Source organism: Telmatherina bonti (assembly GCF_933228915.1).
Source record: "Telmatherina bonti genome assembly, chromosome: 3".
NCBI classification, from domain to species: Eukaryota; Metazoa; Chordata; class Actinopteri; order Atheriniformes; family Telmatherinidae; genus Telmatherina; species Telmatherina bonti.
Window position 1 is genome coordinate 24,940,538 of NC_136621.1, and position 26,145 is coordinate 24,966,682.

At 36.8% G+C, this 26,145-nt stretch overlaps 1 protein-coding gene across 1 annotated transcript in view; it reads left to right on the plus strand.

Annotated features, from left to right (window-relative positions):
- The window catches only part of grin2ab (glutamate receptor, ionotropic, N-methyl D-aspartate 2A, b), a gene marked incomplete at its 3' end in the record, with an annotated part of 103,425 nt that overhangs the window by 16,092 nt on the left and 61,188 nt on the right, over positions 1-26,145 (plus strand). The window contains exons 3-4 of the mRNA XM_079261435.1: positions 14,293-14,517; positions 14,608-14,766. Of these exons, the coding sequence (XP_079117561.1) occupies positions 14,293-14,517; positions 14,608-14,766 (384 nt within the window). The remainder of the gene's footprint in view (positions 1-14,292; positions 14,518-14,607; positions 14,767-26,145) is intronic.

The window sequence follows — 26,145 nt, forward strand, 5'->3', positions numbered from 1 at the left end:
GATCTGCTGGGGCTGCTGGGGCAGAGTTGCAACAGTTTCCCTGTCTGCATGGCTGAGGTCCTGCACTGCAGCCCTTTGATGTTGGATGGGGACCTGTCTTGCCATGATTGGAGTGGTTTCAGTGGTAGCGCCTGCTGTGGTCATGGGTGGGGGTGGCTCCTGGTGTGGATGTAACCCTAAAATATTGTTACAGCAACATCAAGCCAGATGTTAATTATGTTTAATTTTTATTTTTCTATTGTTGTTATACCTAAATGAAATTAATAGACAGAAAATTGGGCTTAGAGTTCTATTTTGGGCAGACTATGGAGGGACGAAATGTGAGAAATTGTTGGTACTGTTCACTAATTACTATATAACTTCTGTTATTTTAGAAAAAAAAAATCCAAGTTTTAAAGTCTTCCAATATTCCCAAATGTTAAAATAACACTCTTTTCCATGGCTGAAAATGTAAATATTCAAGTTTTTAATGGAGTGCTCTTTAAAGGGTTAAATGACTTGTGTTATCATCCATAAATTGTTTTAACTATGCTGCGATGGACTGGCAATCTGTCCAGGGTGTACCCTGCCTCTCACCCAAAGACTGCTGGGATAGGCTCCAGCTTCCCCGTGACCCTCTATTGAACTAAGCAGTTCAGATAATGAATGAATGAATGTTTTAACTATGTAAAGAACTTTATTATGCTGTTCGGCATGAAAAGCGCTTTATCAATCAAATTTGATTTGATCTGAATGAATTAACACTAATTTCTTACAAATGAATTCTTTTAATTAAGGACACTTAGGCAGAGGTGTCAAATTCCGGTCCTCAAGGGCCACTAATCTTCTGTTTTTTGTTGTTTCTCTGCTCCAACACTCCTGACTGAAATCAGTTGAGCATAAAGAAGAACAAGCTATTGGATCCATTTGACTTGAATGGGCCTTTCCTTTCCTCCCCGATTCTGCCTCCAATTGTATACAAGAGTGTTACAAGTATACAAGTGTGTTTACAAGACTCAAAGAGTGAGTTGCAGAACAAAGCAGTAAATCAGAGAAATAAGACCTTATTTCCTTATTGATTTAGAGTGGCTACATTCTGATCCACATCTCTGCACACCTACACACAATTCATTTTTGCTGGTAATAGCTTTACCAAGCAGATCTGGGACCCCAGTCACTCACTACTGTGCGTGAGAGACAGATAGAAAGCTGAGTGACGATGAGTGGCTGGACAAGAAAATCTGTTGTCAGTGCTGGATGCAAATAGTGAAAATCTATTTTAAGCAATAGACGAATAAAACCATACACCGTGTTTTTACGGTAATTGGCCTCCATTAACTGTTAAATGTATCTATCTGTTGGTGAGGTCAAGTTGAATATAAACTGTAAATAAATCCCATAGGTTTGTCTAGACATTGGTGGCTTGATCGCAGCATCAGAGTTAATGGCAACATGACTAGACAATGTATGATAATCAGAGCTGCTCCCAAATAAAATAACATTAAATGATAAATGCTAAATTAAGGTTAATTTGTGTGTCTTTTTTTTTTTTTTTTTTTTACAAAAGTTGTCTAACGTAGCAATAATGTTAGTTTTTCATGCTCATTTTCCCAAAGATAGTCCATGCCTTATGGATGTATCCCCTTTAAATATGTATGTTTCAGCGCTATATGTAGAAATGAGAATAGCAAAGAGAAGGAAACTAACAGACTTCTTCTATTCATACGTCAGACTTGATCCAAAGCCATTTGTCTTTTATAACACACATTTCTTTTTTTAGGAGGGTTTTCAACAATGTGAGGATTCTTCTTCCCTCCTTTAGTGTTGGTCAATATGCAAGTGATGCATCTAAAAAAAAGGGCTTTTGTTATCAGCATCACACTTTGACAAGTGTATTTTTCATGAATCTGATTGGTGTGCAGACCACAGAGATGTGTCACCTTGTTTTATTTACAATTTGTCAAAAGATATCCATCAGATTTTGCGGTCTGTGTACACAGGCCTGGCACACCCAGTACAACCAGGAAACCACAAACTTTAGGCAGCCATGTTTGGTCTCTTAAGAATGTTTGGTTATTAACTATTTTCCTTTTTATCAATAGCAGATTGTTTAGGAGATTGGCATGCTTTTCATATATAAGAATAACAACAAATTTGAATTTCCAGATAAAAATGACGTCTTACTAACATCAAATCGTCTAAAATGTTGGTCTTCAACTGTCCTGTGTCATTTTAATGTTTCAAGTCCTTTTAATAATTAAAAGCTAGAAAATTGCATTGTATATTCATAAGTATGGCTCAGTCTTACAATGTTTTCATAACCTTGTGTTTATGCAGTTACAGGTCGGCTGCTCTTCTAATATGTACATTTTAATCAATTTTCTCCTAAAAAATTTCCTCGCATAAAAGAAAGATCTCCCCTCAATCTTATTCACAGACTCTGATTCTCATATAACTGTGATTCTTTTGACTAAGATGAGAGTACCAGTACAGACAAACACTGCCTAAAAAGAACACACTAGATAGCAAAATGCATTTTTAAATGGAAATAAAATTCAACCTATAAATCCTTCCATCTTTCCAGAATGAGACCTATCCAGCATAGGAGATTCAGCACTTCTCAGTTTTTTCCACTTTTTGTTAACTTCAATCTTCTAGTTTCCTCCAACTGTTTCTTCTTTCTTTTGTTTGACATCCTGTCACTCAAAAAACATAAGTGCCCTCAACATCAAACACAGGCACACAAATATAGATGTTGCCATAAAAGCAGCAACAAAAGCTAAAGGCTGGCCCTCTGTGAATAAGAGTGTGTGTTCTTTTTGGTGTTTGTCCTTGTTTGTTCATATTTATTTCTAATGAAAAATAAATGACACAACATTTTATGCTTCCCTGTTTCCACAGATACCACTAACTTGAGACAGAATTGGCCAGAAGTCTCTCTCCCTAACACATGTACACATATTTCTCTGCAATACTGAAATTTTCATGTGGAAAAAGGCTGTTGGGCTGTTAAAAGACTGTCTAGGGAGGAGGCGGGCATTTTTATCGAGGACAAGCAGGGAGGCAGCTGGAACTTATATCAACATTAAACAAATGAATATGTGATTTTTTTAAAGCCCTTTCTTCTACTTTCTTATATGAAATAAGACAACAAGCAACTGGGCTTTGTAATTCTGTGTCAAAGTGGATGGATAATGATATAAAGTATGTTTTAGTAAATGTATAACAATACCTGGAAATGTAAACCTATGCACAAAAAGGTCGGAGAAAAACATAAATAGGCATGTCTTTTGAAAGTTAACCTGGATTGTGACCCTTTAAATCTCATGCTAAATATATTTAGTTGATGTAAAAGTGTTTGATGGTATTTCTTTGAACTTTTCAGGAAAAAAATATTATTTGACTTAGTTAAAAGATCATTTTGGTTTTGTCATACAATACTGCACTTATAGAGCAAATTAGAAAAAAGAAAAACAACAGAAAAAGAGAAAAAAAACCAGAAAAATGGGATTCAAAAGGATATTATGTTAACGCTAGATATTCTCATCTTATTGATATGGTCGTACTCTACCATCAAAGTCAAATCTGACTGGCCATATTATCTTAAAGAAAAATGATTGTCTGAATACAGATTTAATTTAAAGGAAACTTTTCTAGTCATTATTATTAATTTCATCTGTCATACTCTGCAACATGAATGAATTCTTTTGTGTTTGATGAGTGGTTAAAAAGTTCAGCAAACATTACTTCAGAGAGACATCAGTAGTAAATAACTTGATAATGTACACTAATGGTAAAGACTTCAGGTATTAATATGGAAGTATTGACACCCTGTAAGAACAGTTTTGACTATATTTAATAAACTTTAAAAAAAAATGCCCCTCATATTTTGACAGTTTTCTCCAGGACGCGAGATGGCAAAAGAGCAACAACATAATACCTTCTTCCATGCTTTGTTGTTGGGAGTGTGTTTTTTTTGCATATGCTGTATGGCATATCTTGATAAACAAGCTGATACATTCCCATACAGCTCTGCATGTGTTCCCTTTTCTGCAGAGGACATCCACATATTTGTGCATGTTTTACCAATCATTAGTCTTGGCTTTTTCTGCCTGTCTCTCAGTAGGGGTGTCTGCCTTTCCCTTCAGTCACAGAGCCCTGTTTGCTTCAGTGTGCAGTGTAAATGGTACAAGCTGAAACCACCAATTCAGATTGCTCCAGATCAGTCTGGAGCTCTTTAGATGTCTTTTGCGATGTGTCTTTTTTCCCCCCCACAACCCACACAAACCTTCACAGACTTCCTTCACTGAGATTCCCCTTTAGCTTCTTTTTGATATAACAAACAGATGAAACAGGAATTTCAAAATCTGTGGTGATTTCCATGTAGCCTTTGGAAATGTTACGTTTTTTTGATAGCAGGATGTCTGATACTCATACAGCATGCTTATCTTCTCCATGTTGTACTCAAAACTAGTCAGTTAACATCTCTTTTCTGCAGGTAGAACATTATGTATTTGTATATTATGATCAAATAAATTGAAAAAATTATGAACAAGGGAGCCTTTGTCGTTGTATAATCCTGTTTGAAAAACTTATTTAAATTGTTGCTGAATGTGTCCAAGCTACTTTTTGACCATATTTCTTAGTGATGAAAATGTGTTTTACTTTTATTAAATAACATTGGACATATCCATTAGGAGCTGTGAAAGATATGTATCATTAATATGTATTATTTGTGTGAAAAAATACTATATACATACAGTTGAGGGACTGAGCACTGTTGACCAGGTATATCCTTTTCAAAAAGGTCCTCAGTCAACCCACAACCTGAAACCCAAGGAATAGCTTTGTTTTGCATGTCAACAAGATTACGCAGAAACTATGATGCCAAATTTCATTAACTTTGAGGAAAAGTGGGGAATTGGCAAATGGAGGAGCTATAAATTTTTGATATGGGCAGGAATCTCTCATGTTAAAACTTTGGAAGACAGCGCTGGCATCAGTGGTGGAAATGCTCTATGCTTGCTCTTGTTATAAAATTGGCTTGGAGTTCTTTCATGTTAAACTAAATTTAATGGAACATGAAATGCCAGAGAAAAACTTTAAGTTTAGAGTCAGTTTCCTTTGTGCTAGTCTTAGTTCCTGTTTTTTACAGCTAATATAAAAGTTTAGTGCACAAATTAACGGTGTAATCAAAATAACAATCAATAGAGCAACCCGATTGTTGCTTATTTAGTGAATGACAAAGTAGTGTTTTCATTTCTGCTCATGTTAAATGCAAAAGATGCGGCATGTGGATGTGGATGATCTGAAGTTTGTGTTGTAATTACTTTTCAGCAAGCAGTATATAATGAGTCACTGATTACATTTTCCAACAATGAAAGCAGAGCCCCGCTGGCATTGTAAGTGGACAAACCCGTTTGTTGATTTTCGTCATTATTTCTTGAATTTCAAGAGCTTAGAGCTGCACTTGTTTCATCCACACCTGTCACCATCTGCAAAATTGTTCATTAACGTGTGGATAACAATGCAGAAAGACAATATTCCTATTTTTACTGTGTTTTTTAATTTATTTTATATGAGATAAATCATAACTCCTCTTCAGAGAATTATATGCTCTTCAAACAGATTGGCTTTATCATGAGCTATATACCCAACAGGAAGCCTAAAACTATTGTCTTTAGAGGTAGACAAGGATGGAGCAGCACCTCATTAGTGGTTTATTGTTGTTAATGTACCAAATTAATTAACAGGAAAATTAGTGATCCTTCTCCTGCCTCTTGTTTGATCTGTACAAAAAAGATTCAGTGGTCTCAACCTGTAGTCTATTGATTATGCCTCTTTATATCTCCTGAGTATATTCTTGAATGTTGGTTTTCCCCTGTTTTCAGTTATTAGTTGAGATTTACTTGTTGCAGTATTCCTATTTATACCACTGCGTGGTATAAAAAAATTAATGAATATTTCAACAACTTATATATGTTACTTAACTCTAACTTTTACACAACAAATGTGAAAAATGTTTTTATTTGGCAAAAATAAACAGAATAAATGCATTTTTTAGCAAATGGTTGAGATGTTAAAAAGAAGTTTATGGTAATATAACAACAGTGAAATGGTTGAAATTTGAAACAGCTGTGTTATAACAAACATTTAGTTTGGGTTTTACTCATCAAACCATGTGGTAGAGATGGCTCAGGCACGTTTATGTCCTCAATTTTATGAAAAAATTCATCAAAGCACTGCAAATTTACCTCTACCAAATGATAGACCAGGACCTTAAAGGGTTGAAGATCTTGTGCATGTAATTCTAATTATTTGAATTTAAAAAAACAAAAGCTGAATGACAATTGGATCATTAAGCTGGAACCTCACTGACATTTTTAAGCCGCTGTATGCAGCGTGTGTGTGAGTGTGTTTTCCCAATAATTACTTGCCTATTAGTGTTCTCTCCTCACTATCTTTGTAAGGCTCAAGTTTCATAAAGTCCCTTTACATATCATGAACCTTAAATACACAAGCAGAAATGCACAATGCATTATGTTTCCAAAGCCTTGCAACAAACCATTTTGAATGCCTTCTCAGTAGGGCTGTGACGATATGCTTTTGTCCCGATTCGATTCCGATTTTTTGGGTGCCGATTCGATTTAAATTGCGATTCTCACAATTCTTTGATATTGCTAACTTTTGTAGACTAAAAAGAAACAAACAAAAAAAAGTGCAAACCTTTTTTTTTTATTTTTTTTATTGATTTTAAAATTGTGAAGCAAAAAATCCAGATATTTGATTTTTTTCAATTCAATTTTCCGCTCCTAATGCTTATGCTTTTATATTTACTGTTTGTTCAGTAGGAAAAGAGAAAATATATCCAAAATTCTGTTTAAAATGAAAAGTTGTTTTTTGCAGCCATGTATTTCCTGTAAGCTTGACATTCTTGATTGTATTGTTGAGGGCAGATGCCATTGTTTACCACCACCTGTTTACTGACAACAGATCTTACCTGACATTCTCACGGCACTCAGCTATGCCTGTTGCATGCCAAAGATGTTGGTGTCTGTTTGCAGCTCAGCTCCAATCAGTCACGCATTAGTGTTCCTGTCTCGCCGTGGTGTGTTTGAACATTGTATGTTACACTGATGCTGTGTCCAAGCTCTGTGCTGTGTACAAGTACTTAAAACTATCCAACCGTGACAGTTCCTTTTTTTATTGGATGTAGAAGTATATAGAAGAAACACAGGATGTTCTGATTTATGCTAATTAATGTGGTCACAACACCTTTAATGAAATGGAAATTATCCAGAAAATTGTTCTGAAAAATCCAGATTTTTAGAAACATTGTCATTCTGAAACATTCCTGTGAAGATGTGCTACAACCCAGCTCAAAGGCTGCAACCAAAAAGGGAGGCAGGCACAAAAAGGCTTAGAACAAAAATAAACTTTATTAAAGAAACATAAGTAAAATAGAAACTTAACCGAAAACAAACCAAAACAGGACCAAACAAACCAACTGAACCAAACCAAGAAAGGTGCCATGCCTGCACAAAGGCAAGGTTATCATCCTGCTCAAGCCTAGGAGACACACTGAGGTCAGGCTTGGTGGAGATCTGATTGGATGGCAACTTTAAGTTCTTTTATATTTCTTTTCCATAAAACTTAACATGGATTTTCAGATAATATGCCAATAGTTGGCTTCTCGGTATTGTTGCCACTGAAGTTTACAAAGTAAAAGGTGGGTCGCCAAGTCTTCATTTAACTGTTGCACACTGAGCGCCAGATCTAGTATGACCCTAATTTGCAAATAGTAATTTGAGTGTGAAAACTAGAATTTTGTGAGTCTGAACCACGGTTTGTGGGTGGTTTACTAAGAGTTATTATTTGGAAACTCCCTGTTCAAATGAGGGTTTTGTGCTTTTCATGGTTTACAGCATTGTGAGTTTGGAGAGAAAGCAACCTACAGCAAAGAAATTGGACACAAACTCAAAAGCTATATGGGAGCAAATTTCTGAAAATGTTAATGCCACCAATAAAACGATGCAAAATGTAGATGAAGTAAAAAGACAATATAAAGACATTAGAAAGAGAACAAAAGCAATAGCCAACTGGCATATAATAATACCTCTGCAAATTAAACAGGTGGGAGCATAGGGTGAAGGGAGTTAGTCCTCTTAAAAAGAAAGATGGAATAGGACTCTAGTTTTTAATGTAGGTCTAATTCATTTTTACTAAGAATTCCATAAATTGACCCACCTAAGAGCCAACTTCTCCAGCTTGCAACCAGGAGAGCAAAACACTGTTTTTTAAAATAAAAGAATAATGTACTGACCTGAGACGTTTTACCACAACGTTGATTTTGCTTTTGGCATCGCAGACACTGCATGACAAGTGAATGCATGTGCTTGCAATTTCTATATACATGATCAGAGTTTGCGGGGGGGGGGCACAAGCTGCACATGTGCTCCATCATTTGCTCCTGTTACTTTGGAAAGTCCTGTATTAGTTATTGACTGCAGTGTGTGGAAACTTAATAACGTTGACTATTCAGCAACACATGGCATTTAGGACTTGGACAGCACATCTGGAAAACAGGGTTTGACTCCTCTAAATCCATCCTGCGTTCCTCCAACAGCTCAGAAATAGCAATACGAGATTAGTGATATGTTTATATGCTTGTTTCCTCGTTTATCCTAAAAATATTTACACAAAAGTGAAAAATTTGTGTCTGCTTTGTTCTGATGTCTCCTTCTTGTGACAATAACTGCAGCCAGTGGACTGTTCTTCACTAAAGAGCATATGGGAGAAAATTTTAAATGGTCATTTGCAGCAGCAAATTGTTCTAAACAAAATACACTTGCATACACCATTCTTAATGGTGTACACAATTGTTCTGGATGACTGTAGCTCAGTTGGCAGATTAGTTGCCTTACAATTGCAACGCTGGTGGATCAATTCCAAGTGTCCTAGGGCAAGACACTGAACCCTGCATTGCCCACTAGTGTGCCTATCGAGGTATCAGTGGGTGAATGTGACATACAGTGTCAAGTGCTTCCAGTGGTCAACATGAAAATGTAATATATAAGTAGAAGTCCATTTACCTCTTTAAACATTACCCTGGCAAATTATACATTTGTATCATAATCAAACAGACAGAATGCACTAGCTGGTACTTTCCTAAAACAACACAGCTATCTTTGCCATTGCCGTTGAGTTATGTGCAAATATAAAAGCCATTAGCATTGTGCAATCACTTGATGTGCATGTTATTTATCAAGCAGATGCACTGGCCTGAAAGCACAGCTTGCCTGTAATGTGACATGCAGCTCGCGTGCAGTCAGTGAAGTATGTTTCTATTCTTCATTCAGCTATTTAGTATATAAAGATTGCATAAATTAGAAAAGGGATACTGGATGGTTAATGTTTTTGGGTCACTTACTTAATGACAATTGTCACATATGAGATGGCATGTCACAGGTTTTGGTGGGGAAGGGAAAATAACTATTTTTATAACATTAAGCTTGACAGCAGCAATACAATATGTAGCATGAATAATCTTTATTAATGACAAATAGTGTGAATTAAATGGACAGTTGTGGATCATTAACCTTAACTCAAATGTGACATCTTGTGACATTGTAAAATAATAGGATTGTGATAATGACTTCAATCTTCGTTCTAACGAGTTCTATATTTCAAATGTTTTATTGCTTAATCGACATGAATAATATAGGAATATATTTAGTATATAATTAGGACATTAGCAAATAGTTGTCAAAATGGAAAGCACTCTGATGTGAATTTTTTTTACTTCCAAACTAACACATCTATTTAGATTTCCTGTTGTAACATTTTTCTTCATTCATTACCCTGCTGCATACCCATTGCAGTTGAGAACGGCATCTTTGCTGATCATTTTTCTGTGTGGAAGGCACCTTACAGACAGTCCCAGTTGCCGATAATTAGCAACTGCTTTAATAAATGAAACGCAGATTTCATGCAGATTGCCAGTTCAAATATGTACATAATTTTGATCCTTTCTCTCAGAATTTAGAACTGTTTTTTTTTTTTTATAATTAACCATCCAAATTGAAAAAAAACAAACAAACTTGGAATAAAACTGCTTTCTACATCATTTTGAGTCATAGCAGAGATATAAAGGCCATTACTTTCATGATATTAGATGCAACTCCAGTGGGTGTGTCATAACAAAAAGAACAGCATTATTATATTACTGTATTGTTCAACCCTGAGACTGTGTCTAGATTTACTTTTGATGTGTAGCTAGGCATTTCTCAGATACTTGTAAAGCTTGACTTATGAGTCAAGAGAACCCTACTGAATCATCTTGATGATGGAAAGGAGCTCTAGAGATGGTCTGACTTGCTTTACTGGTTTCCTTGTTTATATTTCCTATTTTCTCTCTCAAGAGGCTCATCAGCGACATCCTAACTGCCATGTTTGTTTTCTTTTGTTCTGTCTTTGAACCTTATTAAAGATATATTTTAAATCTTTTCTCTTAAATCAAATAAATGCGTTTAGCTACTTTTCAGCTCCACTTGTTTATTTTATACAGGCTGAATTGCTAACATTAAACTGAAACAGAAATAAATTAAACTGAACAAGTAGAGTAAAAATAAACGTGCATAGAAGCTTTGCAATTATGACTTGAAGTACAACGCCACTGAAAAAATATTTAAATATTCAGCTCCATGTTCTCTTTTGTGAGAATTAAAGTGAATTAAATTATTTTCCCAGGAACTGAATATCTAAACTGCTCAAGTCTCATTATATACTTACAACAGTGCAAAGACTTCTGGGAAAAAATAGCGCTCTACAATTTAGAGTTTCGTGGAAATAACCCTTTAACCAAGATCCTAATTTGCGTTGTCATCTCCGAGACAGTGTGTAGAGCTGCTTCATTGGCGATGAATGAAAGAATAAAATTGTGGGCTGATAGATTTAAACAATTACACCCACATGAGCTTTATTTAATAAAAGTTAAGGCTAACATAGTTGAAATAAAAGATGTGCTTACATCCAAGGAAAATCCCTCTGGCTGTTTTGCACTGTGCTGAAAGGCATGCTCTTAATTATTGTCACTGAAGCCGCTTGGGGGTCTCTTAGCTCCCACTTGAACATTTGGTGTGTTGTCTCTAGCATGGACAGGCACATCACTTTTGCTTATCTAGAGTTTAGCTCTTGCCACAAGAACCAAGATGTACTTTTGGTTAAGAATAAAAGAATGATTGCTTAAATGCAAATTTTTATCATGTAGAGAACATGAAGTGATAAAGCTTTGCTAAGCTTTCCTATTGAAATATTTGTTTTTAGAGGTTTTTTCTTTGTTTTTTTTTTTTTTTTTTTTTTTTTAAATAAAGAGTTTTAGAAGAGTTAAATATTTAATATTGTGACATTAATAAGATCCTGTATCTTGAATGCATTATGGCCATATTAGTTTGTTCTCGTCATGAGATTTGGAGTCAGATCACAGAAGTTATTGCACTACACATGGTTTGAAAAATGACAATACAACTTTACAGTCAGTGACTTAATCTGCCAGCTATGCTGACCATTCTGTAAACTGTGGTGCAGCACTCTGTGACTTCTAGTGATGTTAGCTTTGATGCTAACTCCAGGGAAAGTTAGTGTAATCTTGTCCTGTTGGTTAGAGCTGACACTAATTCCCTGGGACAGGAGTGTAGCGGTGTGTGATTTAGCGGCGTATGTTAAGTGCTGCTGGAGCTGCAGGCTAGTCTGTGGGCACCAGGGCAGAGAAAGCAAGCTGGGAAAGTACTGACTTGACTAACTGGCCTGATTAGACCGGGTGTGAGATGACATGGATCATAAACAGACTAACCCAGCCGGAAAGACAGATTGGCAGAATTAAAGAGAGAAAGTATGAAGAAAATACACACATCAAGAGAAAACTCACAGACACAGATCATTAGCAGGTATGGGCGCGCATACTGAAAACAAAAAGGGGGAAGATTTGGAAATCTGGAGACAATGAGTTAATTTTGGAGATGTGATGTTTCCTCCTGGGGTGTTTTTCATCTCTGCTGGACTGTAGTGGTGTAAGAAATTGGCTGAGATGCAACGTAGCATTCACATCATGGTTTCATTAGCTCTCATTTAGCCCAAGGCATTTCACACTGCATTTCCTCTACTCATCTGCTTCTTTTAAATCTGCTCCCGTTGCTGGAAAAGGTAACACAGAGTATGCAGAAAGTAAGAGCTCAAAGTCCTCTTTTTTAAGTTGGTGCTTGGTTTTAGGATATGCAACAAAAACATGCTTTATTTTTTATCTCATAAATTGTTATTGATTGATGCAGACACTTGTGTGCCTTGAGCAACTTGAAATCTTTCCCTTTAGACCCCAAAGAACGAGATAAAATCATATTACATTTATTTCAGGGTTGTTTTATCCATTAATTGCTGGCACTTTACTGAGCATGTTGCCTACAGGCACAGATTATGTTTATATAAATGTAAAGACTGGAAGAGAGATTTTGGGCATCTCATGATGCCTGATAAGGGTTTTAGCAGAAGTAGTTGGGCTTAACCCTGGTTACCAAATGGTCATTTTCTTTGGTACTGAATAAAATAATATTTGAACAGTAGAGGATAGAAAAAGAACAGTATAGTTCTCCCACTAGTCTCTGTGAATCATTTAATCTATGGTTGCACGCTTAAGCTTTGCTCTGATAATTAAATTCAAGTCACACTTCTTAGTCACCATTTTCTTGAAGATGAATACAAGCCAATCTTTGAGAAACCCGCGGTTTTCCACCCTTTTAAAGCTGTTTTAAAGCAATTGCTGGTATTTGGTGAAGAAAGTTCAGAAACCACAAGGCCCATGCTGCTTGTTTAATATGTATTTTCTCAACTATACAATCAATTACATTTTCAGCTTGTTTTAAAAAAAAAAAAAAACTAATTCTTTTTTTTTTTTTTTAACAAAAAAATTTATTTACTGTATTTTGCAGCACAAGGAAAATATAAGTATGAGATTTAATAGAAATAAATTATTTGATCTTTACAGTATGTTTTTCCTTTTTTTCCTGAAATGTTATTCAAATGTTTCTACATTTAATTTAATTGTTTATTTCTGCTTGCCACTTTGTGCTTCTATTTTTACACAAATGAGCTTAAAAAAATATAAAAGCTATAAAACATCAACACATTTAAACAATATTCATCACAGGAACTTAGATTTTTCTTATTTTCACCTTAAATCAGATAAAGTCCAAACTGTTCTCACGCAGGATGTTCATGGTTCCGCTTTTAAAACACCTGTTAGCCTTAAGTGATTTTGGTCCTTTTCCTCTAAGCCAACACCACACCACTTGGTTTTGACCATTTTTACTACAGTTGAGGTGCCCTCAGTGTGGCTGGGGTTGGCGTAGCAGGGTGCTTGTCAGTATCGGGAGGTCATTTGTTTGCAACACACCCGGGACAACAACGGAGGGCGTCAAGGTCACACTTTACCTGCTGCTCGGTCTGTGGCTTGCCATCAGGAAAAGATTCCATGAAGAGCCGGAAAAAGCTTTCATGCTGCTGCCTGCTGAGACAACCCAAAGTTGTTATTGGGAGTTCCTCTCATGACTCATCCTGCGATGCCAAATCCTGACCAATAGTTGCCTGCAAACTGTAACCGTCACATTTACAGGCAGACTCCACACCGTCAGAACTCCAACGGAGTAGGTGCTAAAAATGTGTGCATTCGGCCTGGAAAACTCCTGATGGAAACACCTACAAACCAGGAGGAGCGTTGTCAGGAAGGGCTTAATAGATGCTAGCGGTAAAGGGCCAAAAGTTACCTTCTATACTTGGATCACCGTCACTTTGTGTTTGTGTGGAGTTGTTGTCTGATCTGTGTGCACACTGAAACTGCAGCACAGCAGATGTGACAGCAGATGCAATCAGAGTGACAACCGCAGATACCTTGGCCCCTTGTTTTTCTGTTCATTAGTTTTAGATGCTGTCCAGAAAATGCTTAGTGAATCTGTGCTTTATAATGGTTGTGAAAATACTGTCGTGACGTGATGCTAGTAAATCACACACACACACAAACAAGCAAAGCATGCAAAGACGATGCACTGTATGGACAGCTGTCATGTGACACATCAATTAAAAAAAACACCAATTTATGTAGCTGCCAAGATGAGCTGATATATTTTATAAAATAGCAAAATGACCCACTTTCACCATTTTAAGTCTTTTCAATTATGAATAAGATATATTGAATTATGAAAAGTTCATAGCATTCTGTTTTAATTTACAATTCATTTTTACATTTCATGTTTCTGTGTTTTACAGGGTATGATGGGTGTAGTGGCCTGGATGTTGCTCCTACTTTCCTCAGTCACGGTGCCTGTGGCATCCCAAAAGCCTCCAGGGCTTAGTGTCGGGGTAATCCTGGGCCAGACCCGCCCACTTTCCGATCAGGAAGTCCAACCACCGCGGCGCCCTGATAATGCCCTTGATGTCTCTGTGGTAACACTGAGGATCAACCAGACAGACCCAAAGTCTGTGATTACACAGGTTAGAATGAAGTCGTACTGCACACTTTGCAGTATTACAGACCTATGCACACTGTCCTTAGTTTAAAACGTTGTGTCGCTGTGTTCTAAGGTGTGTGAGCTTCTGTCTCGCACTCGTCTCCATGGCATTGTGTTTGCTGATGGCACCGATCAGGAAGCTATTGCCCAGATCCTTGACTTCCTGTCTGTTCAGACACAACTTCCAGTCCTGGGAGTCCATGGAGGCTCCTCTATGATTATGGCTGACAAGGTGAGTGACATTACACACTACGTCCAGCTCAAAAACATACACTAAGCTGTAAAACATATGCCTAGATATTTGTATACAAAGTGTTTGGTATTTTTAAGTGCAAGCAGGGAGTTATAATCTTTTTTTTTTCTGCATTCTCCAGCTGCTGGAGGTGGATGCTTTTCATCCACCAGGTTGTGCAGATGGCATGTTTGAAATTCGTTCCGACAGTAATTTAATTGATAGATGTGGTATATAGGAGGTCACTTCACCTAAAATTAATATAATAATTCAGTACAATCTACGAAAAAGATGACATCCCTTACAAATTGCACAAAGTATATTTGATGCATTATGTATTCCAGCTTTAGAGACATATTTTATGGCCTCTTTTTGTAGGTAAAATACCAGTCAAAAGTTTAGACACACTTTCTCATTAGATTTAATGTAAAAGTAGTTTCAAACTTTTGACTGGTAATGTTTGTCGTAAAAATTGAAGTGGAAAAAAAAAAAAAAACCATAAATCCAGTACTTTTGATAAATGTTGTATTTTACCTTAAGTGAGTCACTCCTTTTGGGGGTTGTCTAATGGAAGGGATGAAGTTGTTTATGTAATAAATGGATGTTGAAGATAAGAAAATTACACACAGGGAGCAATTTCTTCCGGTCAGTGGAGACCTTTCCATAGAACATACAACATTCTCTGGTACATCATTTTTATTTTAACAGACGATCAAGCATTGTTTAAATATGCAATAATGTATCTCCTGCATGGTCTAAAACAGCGCTGTGCAAAGCCAAAGGGATGTTTTAAAAAAAAGACCTCTTAGCTGCACGTTGCTGTATCAAGTCCACTGCTCAGCAGGTTTGCAAAAAATATATATTCCTAGTCTTTCAGAAAGAAAAAAGAAAATATCCTTCTAAAATCTTTTTTTTTATGTGCTGTTCAGCACATTGTTAAGGGTGTATATGTCTTTCTTATCTGAATTCTCTCTCTGGTACTGACTGTGGACCTTGCTGACTGATAGACAGACTGAAGAAGCTTTGATAAAAGTACAACTGGCTCTTTAGCTTTTAAATCTCGCAGGGCACACAAACCAAAACACAGGAACCAATAACTGCCGCAATACAGCAGTCTTTTGAAGTACAAGTTGACTGGAGATTCAGTGTGTGTGTGTGTGTGTGTGTGTGTGTGTGTGTGTGTGTGTGTGTGTGTGTGCGTGCGTGTTTGTGCATGTGTGTTGGCAAGAAAAGATTTTTTTTAAAAAACCAGAGAAGAGAGGGAGATGGTGAGAATTGGCTTGAAAGGTTGGAAAGTGCAGAAGCAACATGAAGGTCAGTGACTTAAACTCCCCACTGAGTATAAAATGATAGGAAAAATAAATAAATTATGCTTTCTCGCCTTAAATCGTCTCTGTTAATGTGCCATTAAACAGAGCACTTAACCCCCGACTGCTCTAACTGAACTGCTCTGTGGCCAAAATAACAAGTCCGCGGTCATTTTTGGAGACTCCCAGGTGAGAGTGTTGAGTGTTTGTAGCCTGTAACTAACCATCCCCCTTAAAGCTGTTTCACCAAGGCTACCTCGAAAATAAAAACACAATTTTGAATTAAGAAAACTACACAAATCTCTGTCTTGGTATAAATTCAGGGCCAAATCAGCCAGAGAAGGCAAATGGCTTAGTGCGTCAGCAGATCATTGTAAAGGCATTTGTCGGTAGTTTTTCTGATGTTAGCTGTTCAGATACAGCATGTGAGGGAAAATGTGTGAGGGTTTGACAGTGGGGATCACTTTTTTCCTGATCCTTATCCAGGTTTATCATGTAAATATTCCTCTAATCCTTCCTGCAGCTTTGAATGGGACAACAGCCAAGGGTCCTCTGTTCATTTGTTGATCATTTTTGTTGGAAAACTCTGAGGATGTATACCACACGGGTTCTGTGGTGAGCCCAGCATACCTATTACTGTGTGTGGCTTTAGGGATATTGCTTTTTATTGTTTCCATGTGTCTCTGTTGCCCCAGTTGTTTTGATGATATGTCCAAGTATACAAATATTTAGATATGATTTGGGGCGATAATTGCATAAAATCAGCTGACAGACCATATATGAAGCAAGAAAGCAATAATACAGAGAGATGTTACTGTTAGTCATAGATGCAGCAGAAAATCTCCCTGGCTAATATTTGGACAAAAACTTTTTGTTTCTATAGTTATGCACACACTTTTTTCACACAAAAATTAAAACAGTTTTTATTTAACAGTCATTAAAGTCAGGGCATTCTGAAAACCTAAGGGAAGGAGGGAAGTCATCAGCAATGATCTTAATGCAATATCCACTATATAAAGGTTTTCTAACAGTCATGTGTGTCCCCATAGCCTGGATGAGGCACAACTATGAGGACATTCCAAAAACAGTTACCAATCATACAGAGATTGATCATCTAAGCGAATTCACATCAGCTCCAAAGTGTTGGTATTTAAAAGAAATTAAAATGAAAAGTGAACATGAAAACGGCACTCCATCTGACATTCTAGAGATGCATTATAGTATAATTAGAAAAAAAAAACTGAACAACTATGACTTGTTTGGCTTATTATCCAATAAAAAGAACATGGCAGCGCACCATATGTTTGCAGAAATATATCTGATCAAATTAAAACAATGTGCTTTTGGCAGGTCAGACCAATGTGGAGGTGTTGGGTCATAATGCACAACACCATGTTTAATAATAAAAACAAACCAAGCATATCTGCATTACCACTGTTCAGCACAGTAAAGGAAGGGTTGTGACTTGGGTTTGTTATGCGGACACATGTAGGGCTGTAGACTGAAGCTGGATTAACATACTGGGGATAGCTCTCCATTACCTGGCTTCATATTAGGCCCATTTATGCTTATTACAGAAAACTGATGCACAAACGGATGGAGAGTTTGGTCCTTCTCCTGTGTTGGTTACACGCGTTTTAAGGAGCTTAGCTATCAGTCATGTGACGCAGAAAACAGAGCAATAGAATACCGGAAATCACGAAGGCAGTATGGAGTCATATAGCCCACATGCAACTAGCGAAAGGAACAAGCCAGAACATAAAGAATATGAAATAAGACAATGAATAAACGCCCAAGTAAAAAGTACCTAAAAAAGACACAGCAGAAGCTGAGAACAGTCAAAAACTTGGTTTTATTCTTCTGCTTCTGGTGCTTTTGGACAATTGAAAAACAATTTACTCCCAACTCAACACCCCCCACTAGTAAATGAACTGACTCAACAATTATAGCAGCATAAAAGACACATGAGAGTTTGAGAATGGTGACATATGGAAATATTTGAAATGGACATCTCCATGTACGGTCATAGGGGAGCATAAACTGGCCTTTACACAGCTAATCCTGCTAAGCGTACGCAGCTATTTATCATCTCAGTAATTTAAGCCAGGGTTTTCCCTTCCTGGTCAGTGCGTGTTTACATAAACCGGGTGGTGGTTGCAACATCTGACCAATAACAAACATGGAGAATTGCTGCAGAGAAGCATATTTTACCATGGAGGAGCAAACAGCTTCTTCACTAAAATGAAGAATTGAAATGCATCATATTAATTTAAAACTGTTGCAACAACAAATGTCACAAAGGAATGCTGGTAGAAACTTGCAGACTCCGGTGATGCGTAGGTTCATGAGATAATAGCATATTATTTCATAAGCAGACAGCACTCTAATCACTCAGTTTCATTTAATATTTTGGGCAGAGCACTTCCTCAGGTCCCTTCCTTTTCTTTATATTTTCCATTGAGTTGTTTTGAGGCTGTTTTTATCCCTCATTAATTTAAAAACAGTAAACCATTTTGAAGCTTCAGTACTAAAAAAACAAAACAAAAAAATACAGACAACCCAAACCCAACAAACATAATTTGCTGGGGGGGGAAAAAAAAAAACCAAAAAAAAAAACAGGCTCTGTGTAATATGTTTTGGCCGTTGCTATCACACCTGCTGTCAGCAGTGTTGTTATAATCTGAAGGATCAAAATAAGTCCCAGTAGGCTTGTTCAACATTATTACTGTGGGCTAACAATACCCCACCAATGAAAAAAAAAAAAAAAAAACAATAATAAAAAACAATATTGTGTTATTTTGCTGCTTGAGCGGGTAAATCTTGCTCATTCTGTTGCCACATTGTCTCAATTTATGCTTGTACCTTCGCTGGGCTAAGTAATTTTCCAGAGGATTTGCTATGTGGAGTGCAAAGACAGAATGAAGAAGATGCCAAGAAAATACAGAAGGGAGACTAAAGCAAACAGTATTCTAAAATAATGGCCATACATGGATGTGGGCAGTATAAGTGTGAAATACTTAGTGTTAAAGTAGTGTTAAGCTGCCAGAATGCAAACTTAACTGTAATGATTATGTCACATTTCAAGTAAAGGCTTTCTCCAGTTGTCATTTTTATCAGCTATTCAGTCCCGCTGCTATCATTCTGTGTCACATAAACAGAAACGGTCGCTGCTGGAAACTGATAAACAACACTGCCTGCGGAGAAGTAAATCATTTCAGCAATTCTTTTAAAGAAACTTTAAAACGGACAGTTTTCCTTTTTAAAGATATAATCTTGGGTTTAAACAGTGGAACTTCAAAGCATGATAGCGGTTTTAAAAGGTTCAAGTTACCTCGGAGTTGGGGATTAGGGTGATAATCTCAGATTCAAACAAAGGGTTTTATTGTTAAGTTGTTTAGGTTTCCAATTACTGAGCTTGGACTTGTTTTTGGAATATTGCTTTAAGGTAATTTTTTTAAACTGCCTTATCAAAACCAGCCTCGGTTTTCTTTTTCCTTCTTTAAAATGGTAATAAAGGCTTCTGGAGGTCCACAGTGTTTGTGCGTTGGAAATAAATAAGAGAAATCCTGAAGTCTCTGCTCCCAGCCAAGTTTAAATTGTGAGTGAAATTGCATTTTAACGGATACATTTTCTCATTTCTTGGTAAGTTGGCAATTAGGTTAGACATGTATTTTATCGAGTTAATATTTAATAGCTCTTTCCGCCTGAAATGTACCTCACAAGTCAACATAATCCCTCAGATGGCTTCTTAACCGTATGTACAATCCAGTTACATATATTTTTTGTTCTTCAGGCTCTGTGCCTCAGTACTTCCCCTTGAAATAATGCTACAGTAAAATATTTGTTTAATTGCCAAAAAACATGTGTCTATTCTTCACTGTACATGTTGTATGATCTTTACTGTACATGTATATTCAATCTCCTTCAACACAAGGGAAAGTGAGTCTATTCTGGGATGCTGTGGAAAACAAGGGAGAGTCAAAGGGAAAGACTTTGTGAGCTGCTATGTCAGAATGGTAGGTATAAAGTGTAAAAGCAATGTGTAAACCTGTACAATAACTCCTTTTAAAGGTTTACACATTCTTTTTACACTTTATACCTACAGTAAATATCCTGTGTTCATACATTTAGGATAATTTTACAGCTGCTCAGCTTTACTGGCTGTTTTCCATGAAAAGTGCCAACTGTTCATGTCATATACATTGCTATCCCACAGTATGATTTTAACTCTTTAGCTGGAGTTACATGTAAAGTTACATAGTACTCTTCCAACTCCAAAACCTCTTGTTATTTCTCCCAAGTAGAGAAACTGATAAACATAACTAATCTGTCCTCTCTCTGTTTGTATTTCACTCTTCCTGTCTAGCTCTTTTTCATCTTCTTCACAGTTTAATGTCTGACACCAAACAACAAGCAGGATTTAGGTAAAGGGCTTTGGATAGTGTGTTGTGAGACATGTTTAGGAAGTGGTATTGAATGGGGGGAAATGCCACGTGAAAACCCAGGAGGGGCACAAAGTTAGTTTAGAATGCAGTACATCCATTATAGAGGGACCACTTTGGGAAATAAGAAATGTTGTTGGCTTTACCTTATCCCCATATGTACTCAGCCATTCTCTGCCAGCCTTGTTATTCTCTTCTTTTGACTCCATAGTTCTTGGTGTGTTGGGGATAGAAGATGGGGGTTGGGGGTCACAGTGTCTAGCATAAAAACACGAACATGCTGAAATGGAGGGTTGTGAATTAAACATGCATGTTCTTTCTGCTTTGCTCTGCCACTGTGGTGGGATGCCACTCTCTGTCTGTGTGTCTGCATGTGTGTGTTTGAGACAGAGTGTGTCCCAGCCCAGGATGTCCCATATCGGTCGGGGCCATTTGCCCAGGTTCTCTGCTGAGTTGCTTTAATATTTTACACACCTGCTCCCCTCACCTGCTGTCACTTGCAGAAGACGCACTGCTGTCATTCACTTACTCAGTCCTTCCACACTTTTACCTCCAATTTTTTCTCTAGCTGTAGCTTTTATCTCCTTTTTGTATTTTTCCTCCTCCACCCCTGTTTTTCTCCCTCCTTCTCCCCTTATCCCCATTTGCACAATCATGCTTTTCTGCCTTGCTCAAACACCTGGCGTCTCTCCACTCTTGCATCAATAGTTATTATTCTCTGGTAACTCAGGATGTGATAGAAACAGCCAGCCATGTTGGAAGGCTTTAGGAAGTCTCGCTAGCCTTGAAGTCTTGTGAAGCATGATTGGATGATGGGGTTTTGTGTTTGTGTGCGAGAGAAATGAAAAGAGACAGTGGGAGGAAGGAAGTAGCTGGGTTGATATGGTTACTATAGTGACTAAACCAGACTACAGCATTTAGTTCTGATCTGCTGGCTGCCATGGTTCTCTGGCTGCATTTACACCGCAGGTCTTAAGGCCTAGCTCCTTTCAGCTCGACTGAGCAGCACATTAAAAATGCTTTCTACATGAGAAAATAATGTTTATCCACAGGAGTACAAGTCACATTTGTAAAGGTCCGTACAAACACAGAAATCCTGTCTTTGCTTGACAAATGACTTAACTGTCACATCCACAGTCAAAATGTGATGATGTAATCTGGTTACTATGCAGAGCAACAGCTGTTTTAAACCCTCTGTTTGCAATGTTTGTAGTCCTGAAATTCAACTTAGTTGCTTTTAGTAAAATAACTTAAAAAAAAGAAGATATCTGATCAGTTATCAGGCAGGGATGCTTTGTTGAAATGACACAAGATTGTATCTTTTCATGTTTTGGAACATAGTTTCATGTTGGAGGCAGCAGGATGGTGCAGTGCGTAGGACTATGGCCTCTCCCAGTCCCAAAGTGGGTTTCCTTCCACTGCTTCCCCACAACTAACAAACCATGCATGATGGGTTAATTAGTGATTCTAAATTGTCTTTGGGTAAAAGTTCTCTTTGTGTGTGCGTGTGTTGTAGTTAAGCCTGTGGTGAACTGGCAAGCCTTCAAGGATGCGCCTCACCTCCGGGTCCCAGCCCCAAAATAGCTTTCTCTGTATGTATATGACACAAACTACATTAGCAGACTTTGTCTTAACCTATATATTAAAAAAAAACCTCCATCTGCTCTGGAAGTAAGATCTGCCAAGTGAACTCTCAGTTAACCAGTTCACCATATCAAAGAGCATCATTTATACAACACTATACATTTTCCCTTAAGATAGGATCACAAAAACATTATGAATACGATACACTGCCATCTGATTAGCATAGCTATTCGCTGCCTTAAATATGAATATCATTGAGTCTGTAGCGCTAAGGGAACTTTTTGTTTTTGCTGAATTTGCTGTTGTCTGGCAAAATAAACATAAATCCTAGCTGTTACAAATGCAGTTTTGATGACAACATTCTTTGCTTAAAATAGCTCTTGTCCCATAGGATATATCAATAAATACTAAACATGTATCTCAGAGGGAGCTTAAAACATCTGATTCTATGCGCGCATTTTGCTTTTTATTGATTGTCTGTATGTCTGTTACGTCAGTAATCAGTACCGCCTATGAGCAAAATAAACTTGGCAACAGTATGAATGAAGATTTAGTGGCATTATTCAGACTGAAACAAAGGTCTTGTCTGAATTTGTGAATTGTACACAACCGGCGTCTTAAAAGAAGAAAGACCGTTAATGTGTGTGACTGTAGACAGTAGATAAAGATTCAGGATCTCTTTTCAACATGTTTTATAGCTGTGGAATTATTTTTCATCTTTTCTATAAAGAAACTGACATAGACAAGGTATATAACTTTTTTTTTTTTTTTTTTTTTTTTACAAATATCTACATCATTGTATGTATAATATAGCTTAAACCAATATGTAAATGCTCATAGTTAGTGACACAGAGTGGATTAGAAAGAAAACGCACAACATATGGAATTGCTTTTTGAAGGAAAATATTTGCCTCCTGAAGACAATGATTGGAGGATGATGACTGACTAACAGTGAAATTGATGCTTCATCACGGTGCATCTGTCCAAAATAACATACCTGAGGGAGCATATGTGGGAAATAACAACTCTAAGGGTACTAGTGGTACCCTTACTCCAGACAGCTGACGAACATCGTACATCTATATCCAGAAGGCGCAGTTTGGAACAGCAAAGATACTGTGTAGGATCCTCAAGAGGAATTTGGTCAAGAGTCCTGAGAGCTTGAAGGTCCTGAGGGTCCTACACAGTTTCTGAGAGGGAACTGAAAAGCACGCTCTTCTGGGTTAAGGTTTCGCAATAATGGAAAAAAGTTACATTGTGATTTTATCTAACCATATATATATATATATATATATTTATTTATATATATATATATATATATATATATATATATATATATATATATATATATATATATATATAACATTCACAAAAAGAGGTCAAATCAGTGCAGATTGACTGCCAACAAGATCGCAGAAGTTCAGTATGACTTAAAGAGCAATTCAAGTAATCTGTTGAAAAGTTCTGTATTTTTTTCATATTGCAATATATACACACACATATATATATATATACACATATATATATATATATATATATATACATATATATATATATATATATTTATATATATATATTTATATATATATATATATTTTATATATATATATATATATATATATATATATATATATATATATATATATATATATATGTGTATATATATATATATATATATATATATATATATATATGTGTATATATTGCAATATGAAAAAAATACAGAACTTTTCAACAGATTACTTGAATTGCTCTTTAAGTCATACTGAACTTCTGCGATCTTGTTGGCAGTCAATCTGCACTGATTTGACCTCTTTTTGTGAATGTTACAAGTATGTTTTTTTGTCTGTATTTGAGAATTATTCTTGTTATCTTTTATTGTTTCCTTTCATTGTGCTATGTTTTGACTACATGTTTCATTCTGTCATGTGCAAACGTGAATTGTGTTTTACTACAAGGCTTGTTTATTGCCATTGGCAATAAACAAACCTGTGTGTCGGGTAGCCTTGAAATTGATGAAAATGAGTTCATTTGCCTCCCAGTCTGCAGGAACTGCGATATAATTATTGCACACACTGATATTGCTACAACAATCCTAAAACGATATGTTGTGCAGCTCTAAGATTATGGAAACATGAAAAAAATATGGTCTGTGCTGTGGTATCATGGCTTTACATACAGTCTGTTGAAGTGTGCTTCAGAAGTATCTTTTAATTTTCTGCAAACTCTGTTGTTATGACTGAAGTGGCTGTTGTTACTGTTGAATATAGTTTGGCTATAAATGCAGCTGGTAACAAAGAAAAGAATAGATATGTTGGGGTGCGCAGCTGATCCTAGCAGTTGGAGTTTGTAGACATCAGAATCAGAATATAAAAGATGCTTTACATAGTATCTGAATGTTGCTGAATGAATGGATCACCATCTTCAGGGTTGATAGACCAGGGATTTATCTAACTAAAACAAACAGATGCTTTGCTCAAAGATCACAATTGTGCACATGCCCTGCAACATATTTGGCAGTCTAAAAGCTCAGCTCAGTCCATAATTTATAGCTTTGGTAGCCCATGTTTTACAGATTAGTTACACAAAGAGCCTGATTCAAAGCACCTAAATGTACCTAGTAATACAATTTCCCATTTTAGAATTAAAGTATTATTCTGTTCTGTTCTTCTATAAGTGTATGTGGTTTATTATTCAACAAATTTAAATTATGTCTTTGAATCTGCAATATTCATTCATTCATTTTCCTAACTGCTTAATCCATTGAAGGATCGCAGGGAAGCTGGAGCCTATCCCAGAAGTCTTTTGGGCGAAAGGCAGGGTACACCCTGGACAGCTCGCCAGTCCATCGCAGTTTGAATCTGCTTATCTTATAAAATATATTTTTGCTTACCTGACTTAGTTACTAATGCAAGTCTTGCAACTTCAAACAATGGCTGTCATTTCTGGAATGATGAATGGTCAATTCATCCAAGAGCTCCATTGTCTGTCTGTTATTTCTGACAATTATGAGTCTTTCATATTAGTGGGGAACAAAGCCCAGCATTAGAGAACCGAGCAATCAGCTGCTGTAAGGCCTGGCCTCAGCAGTATTTAATTTGGTGAAGCTTCAAAGTTTCAGCATGATGGAAGCTATTGCATCTCATTAGCTGTGTTGTAACATCCAGTATTATTTAACATCCTGTGTCAGTTTAATCTGGTACTCTGAAGTTGAATGGTTGCAAGACAAAACTATTTGAGACAGGAGATGATAGTAGCCTTGTGTCTTTTATATTTAATCTACATGTCTTCAAGAATTGGCAACTCAACTGCCTTAATTTGTCAGTGAATGAATTCCTTTTAATTATCGCGTGTTTATGAGAATAAAGTGTCTGTAAAGGACCTGGAAGAAAGAAAACTGGAGCGATTTGCTTTGCTATTCAAATTTTTGTTTTCATTGAACTTAATCTCTTGCTTAAAAAAAAGAGAAAGAAAAATCCACATCTATCAACAAACACAGGCTGGAATTGTAAAAAAGAACTGCAGCTGATATCCTGCAGCTTGTTCTTCATGCTCCTAGCTGGCGATGCTGTTGCCCAGCCACAACAGCCTAAGCTGCTTTTGACTCCGGCTCATACAAGTCAGCGCTGACGCTTACAGCCAGTGGCGTTCATGGGGACAAAAAATGGTTTGCCCTTTTTACACTTGGGTGCAAATTGCCCTTTTCAACTAGCAATCAAAACTTTTCAGGCCGGGCCCTGTTCATCACATAGGGCATGACTTACTCTGCCCTAAGCCGAGTTAAAGTTAAGGCTTTTATTTATTTCTGCCCATTTCCATGAAAACTGCTTGAGCAAGGCAATCCAGACAATGTGTTATCAATGTGCAAATAATCCAGTGTGTTATCTGAGTGATTATGGTGGAAAGTAATTTTGACTTCATAAAATGCCGATGTCAACTCGGGTACCTTTGGTTCACCAGAGCTGAGGGGACGAAAATGTTATCGCAAAAAATTTCCACTTGCAATCTTTTTTTATGTCCATTTTTATTTTATTTTTCACCATTAA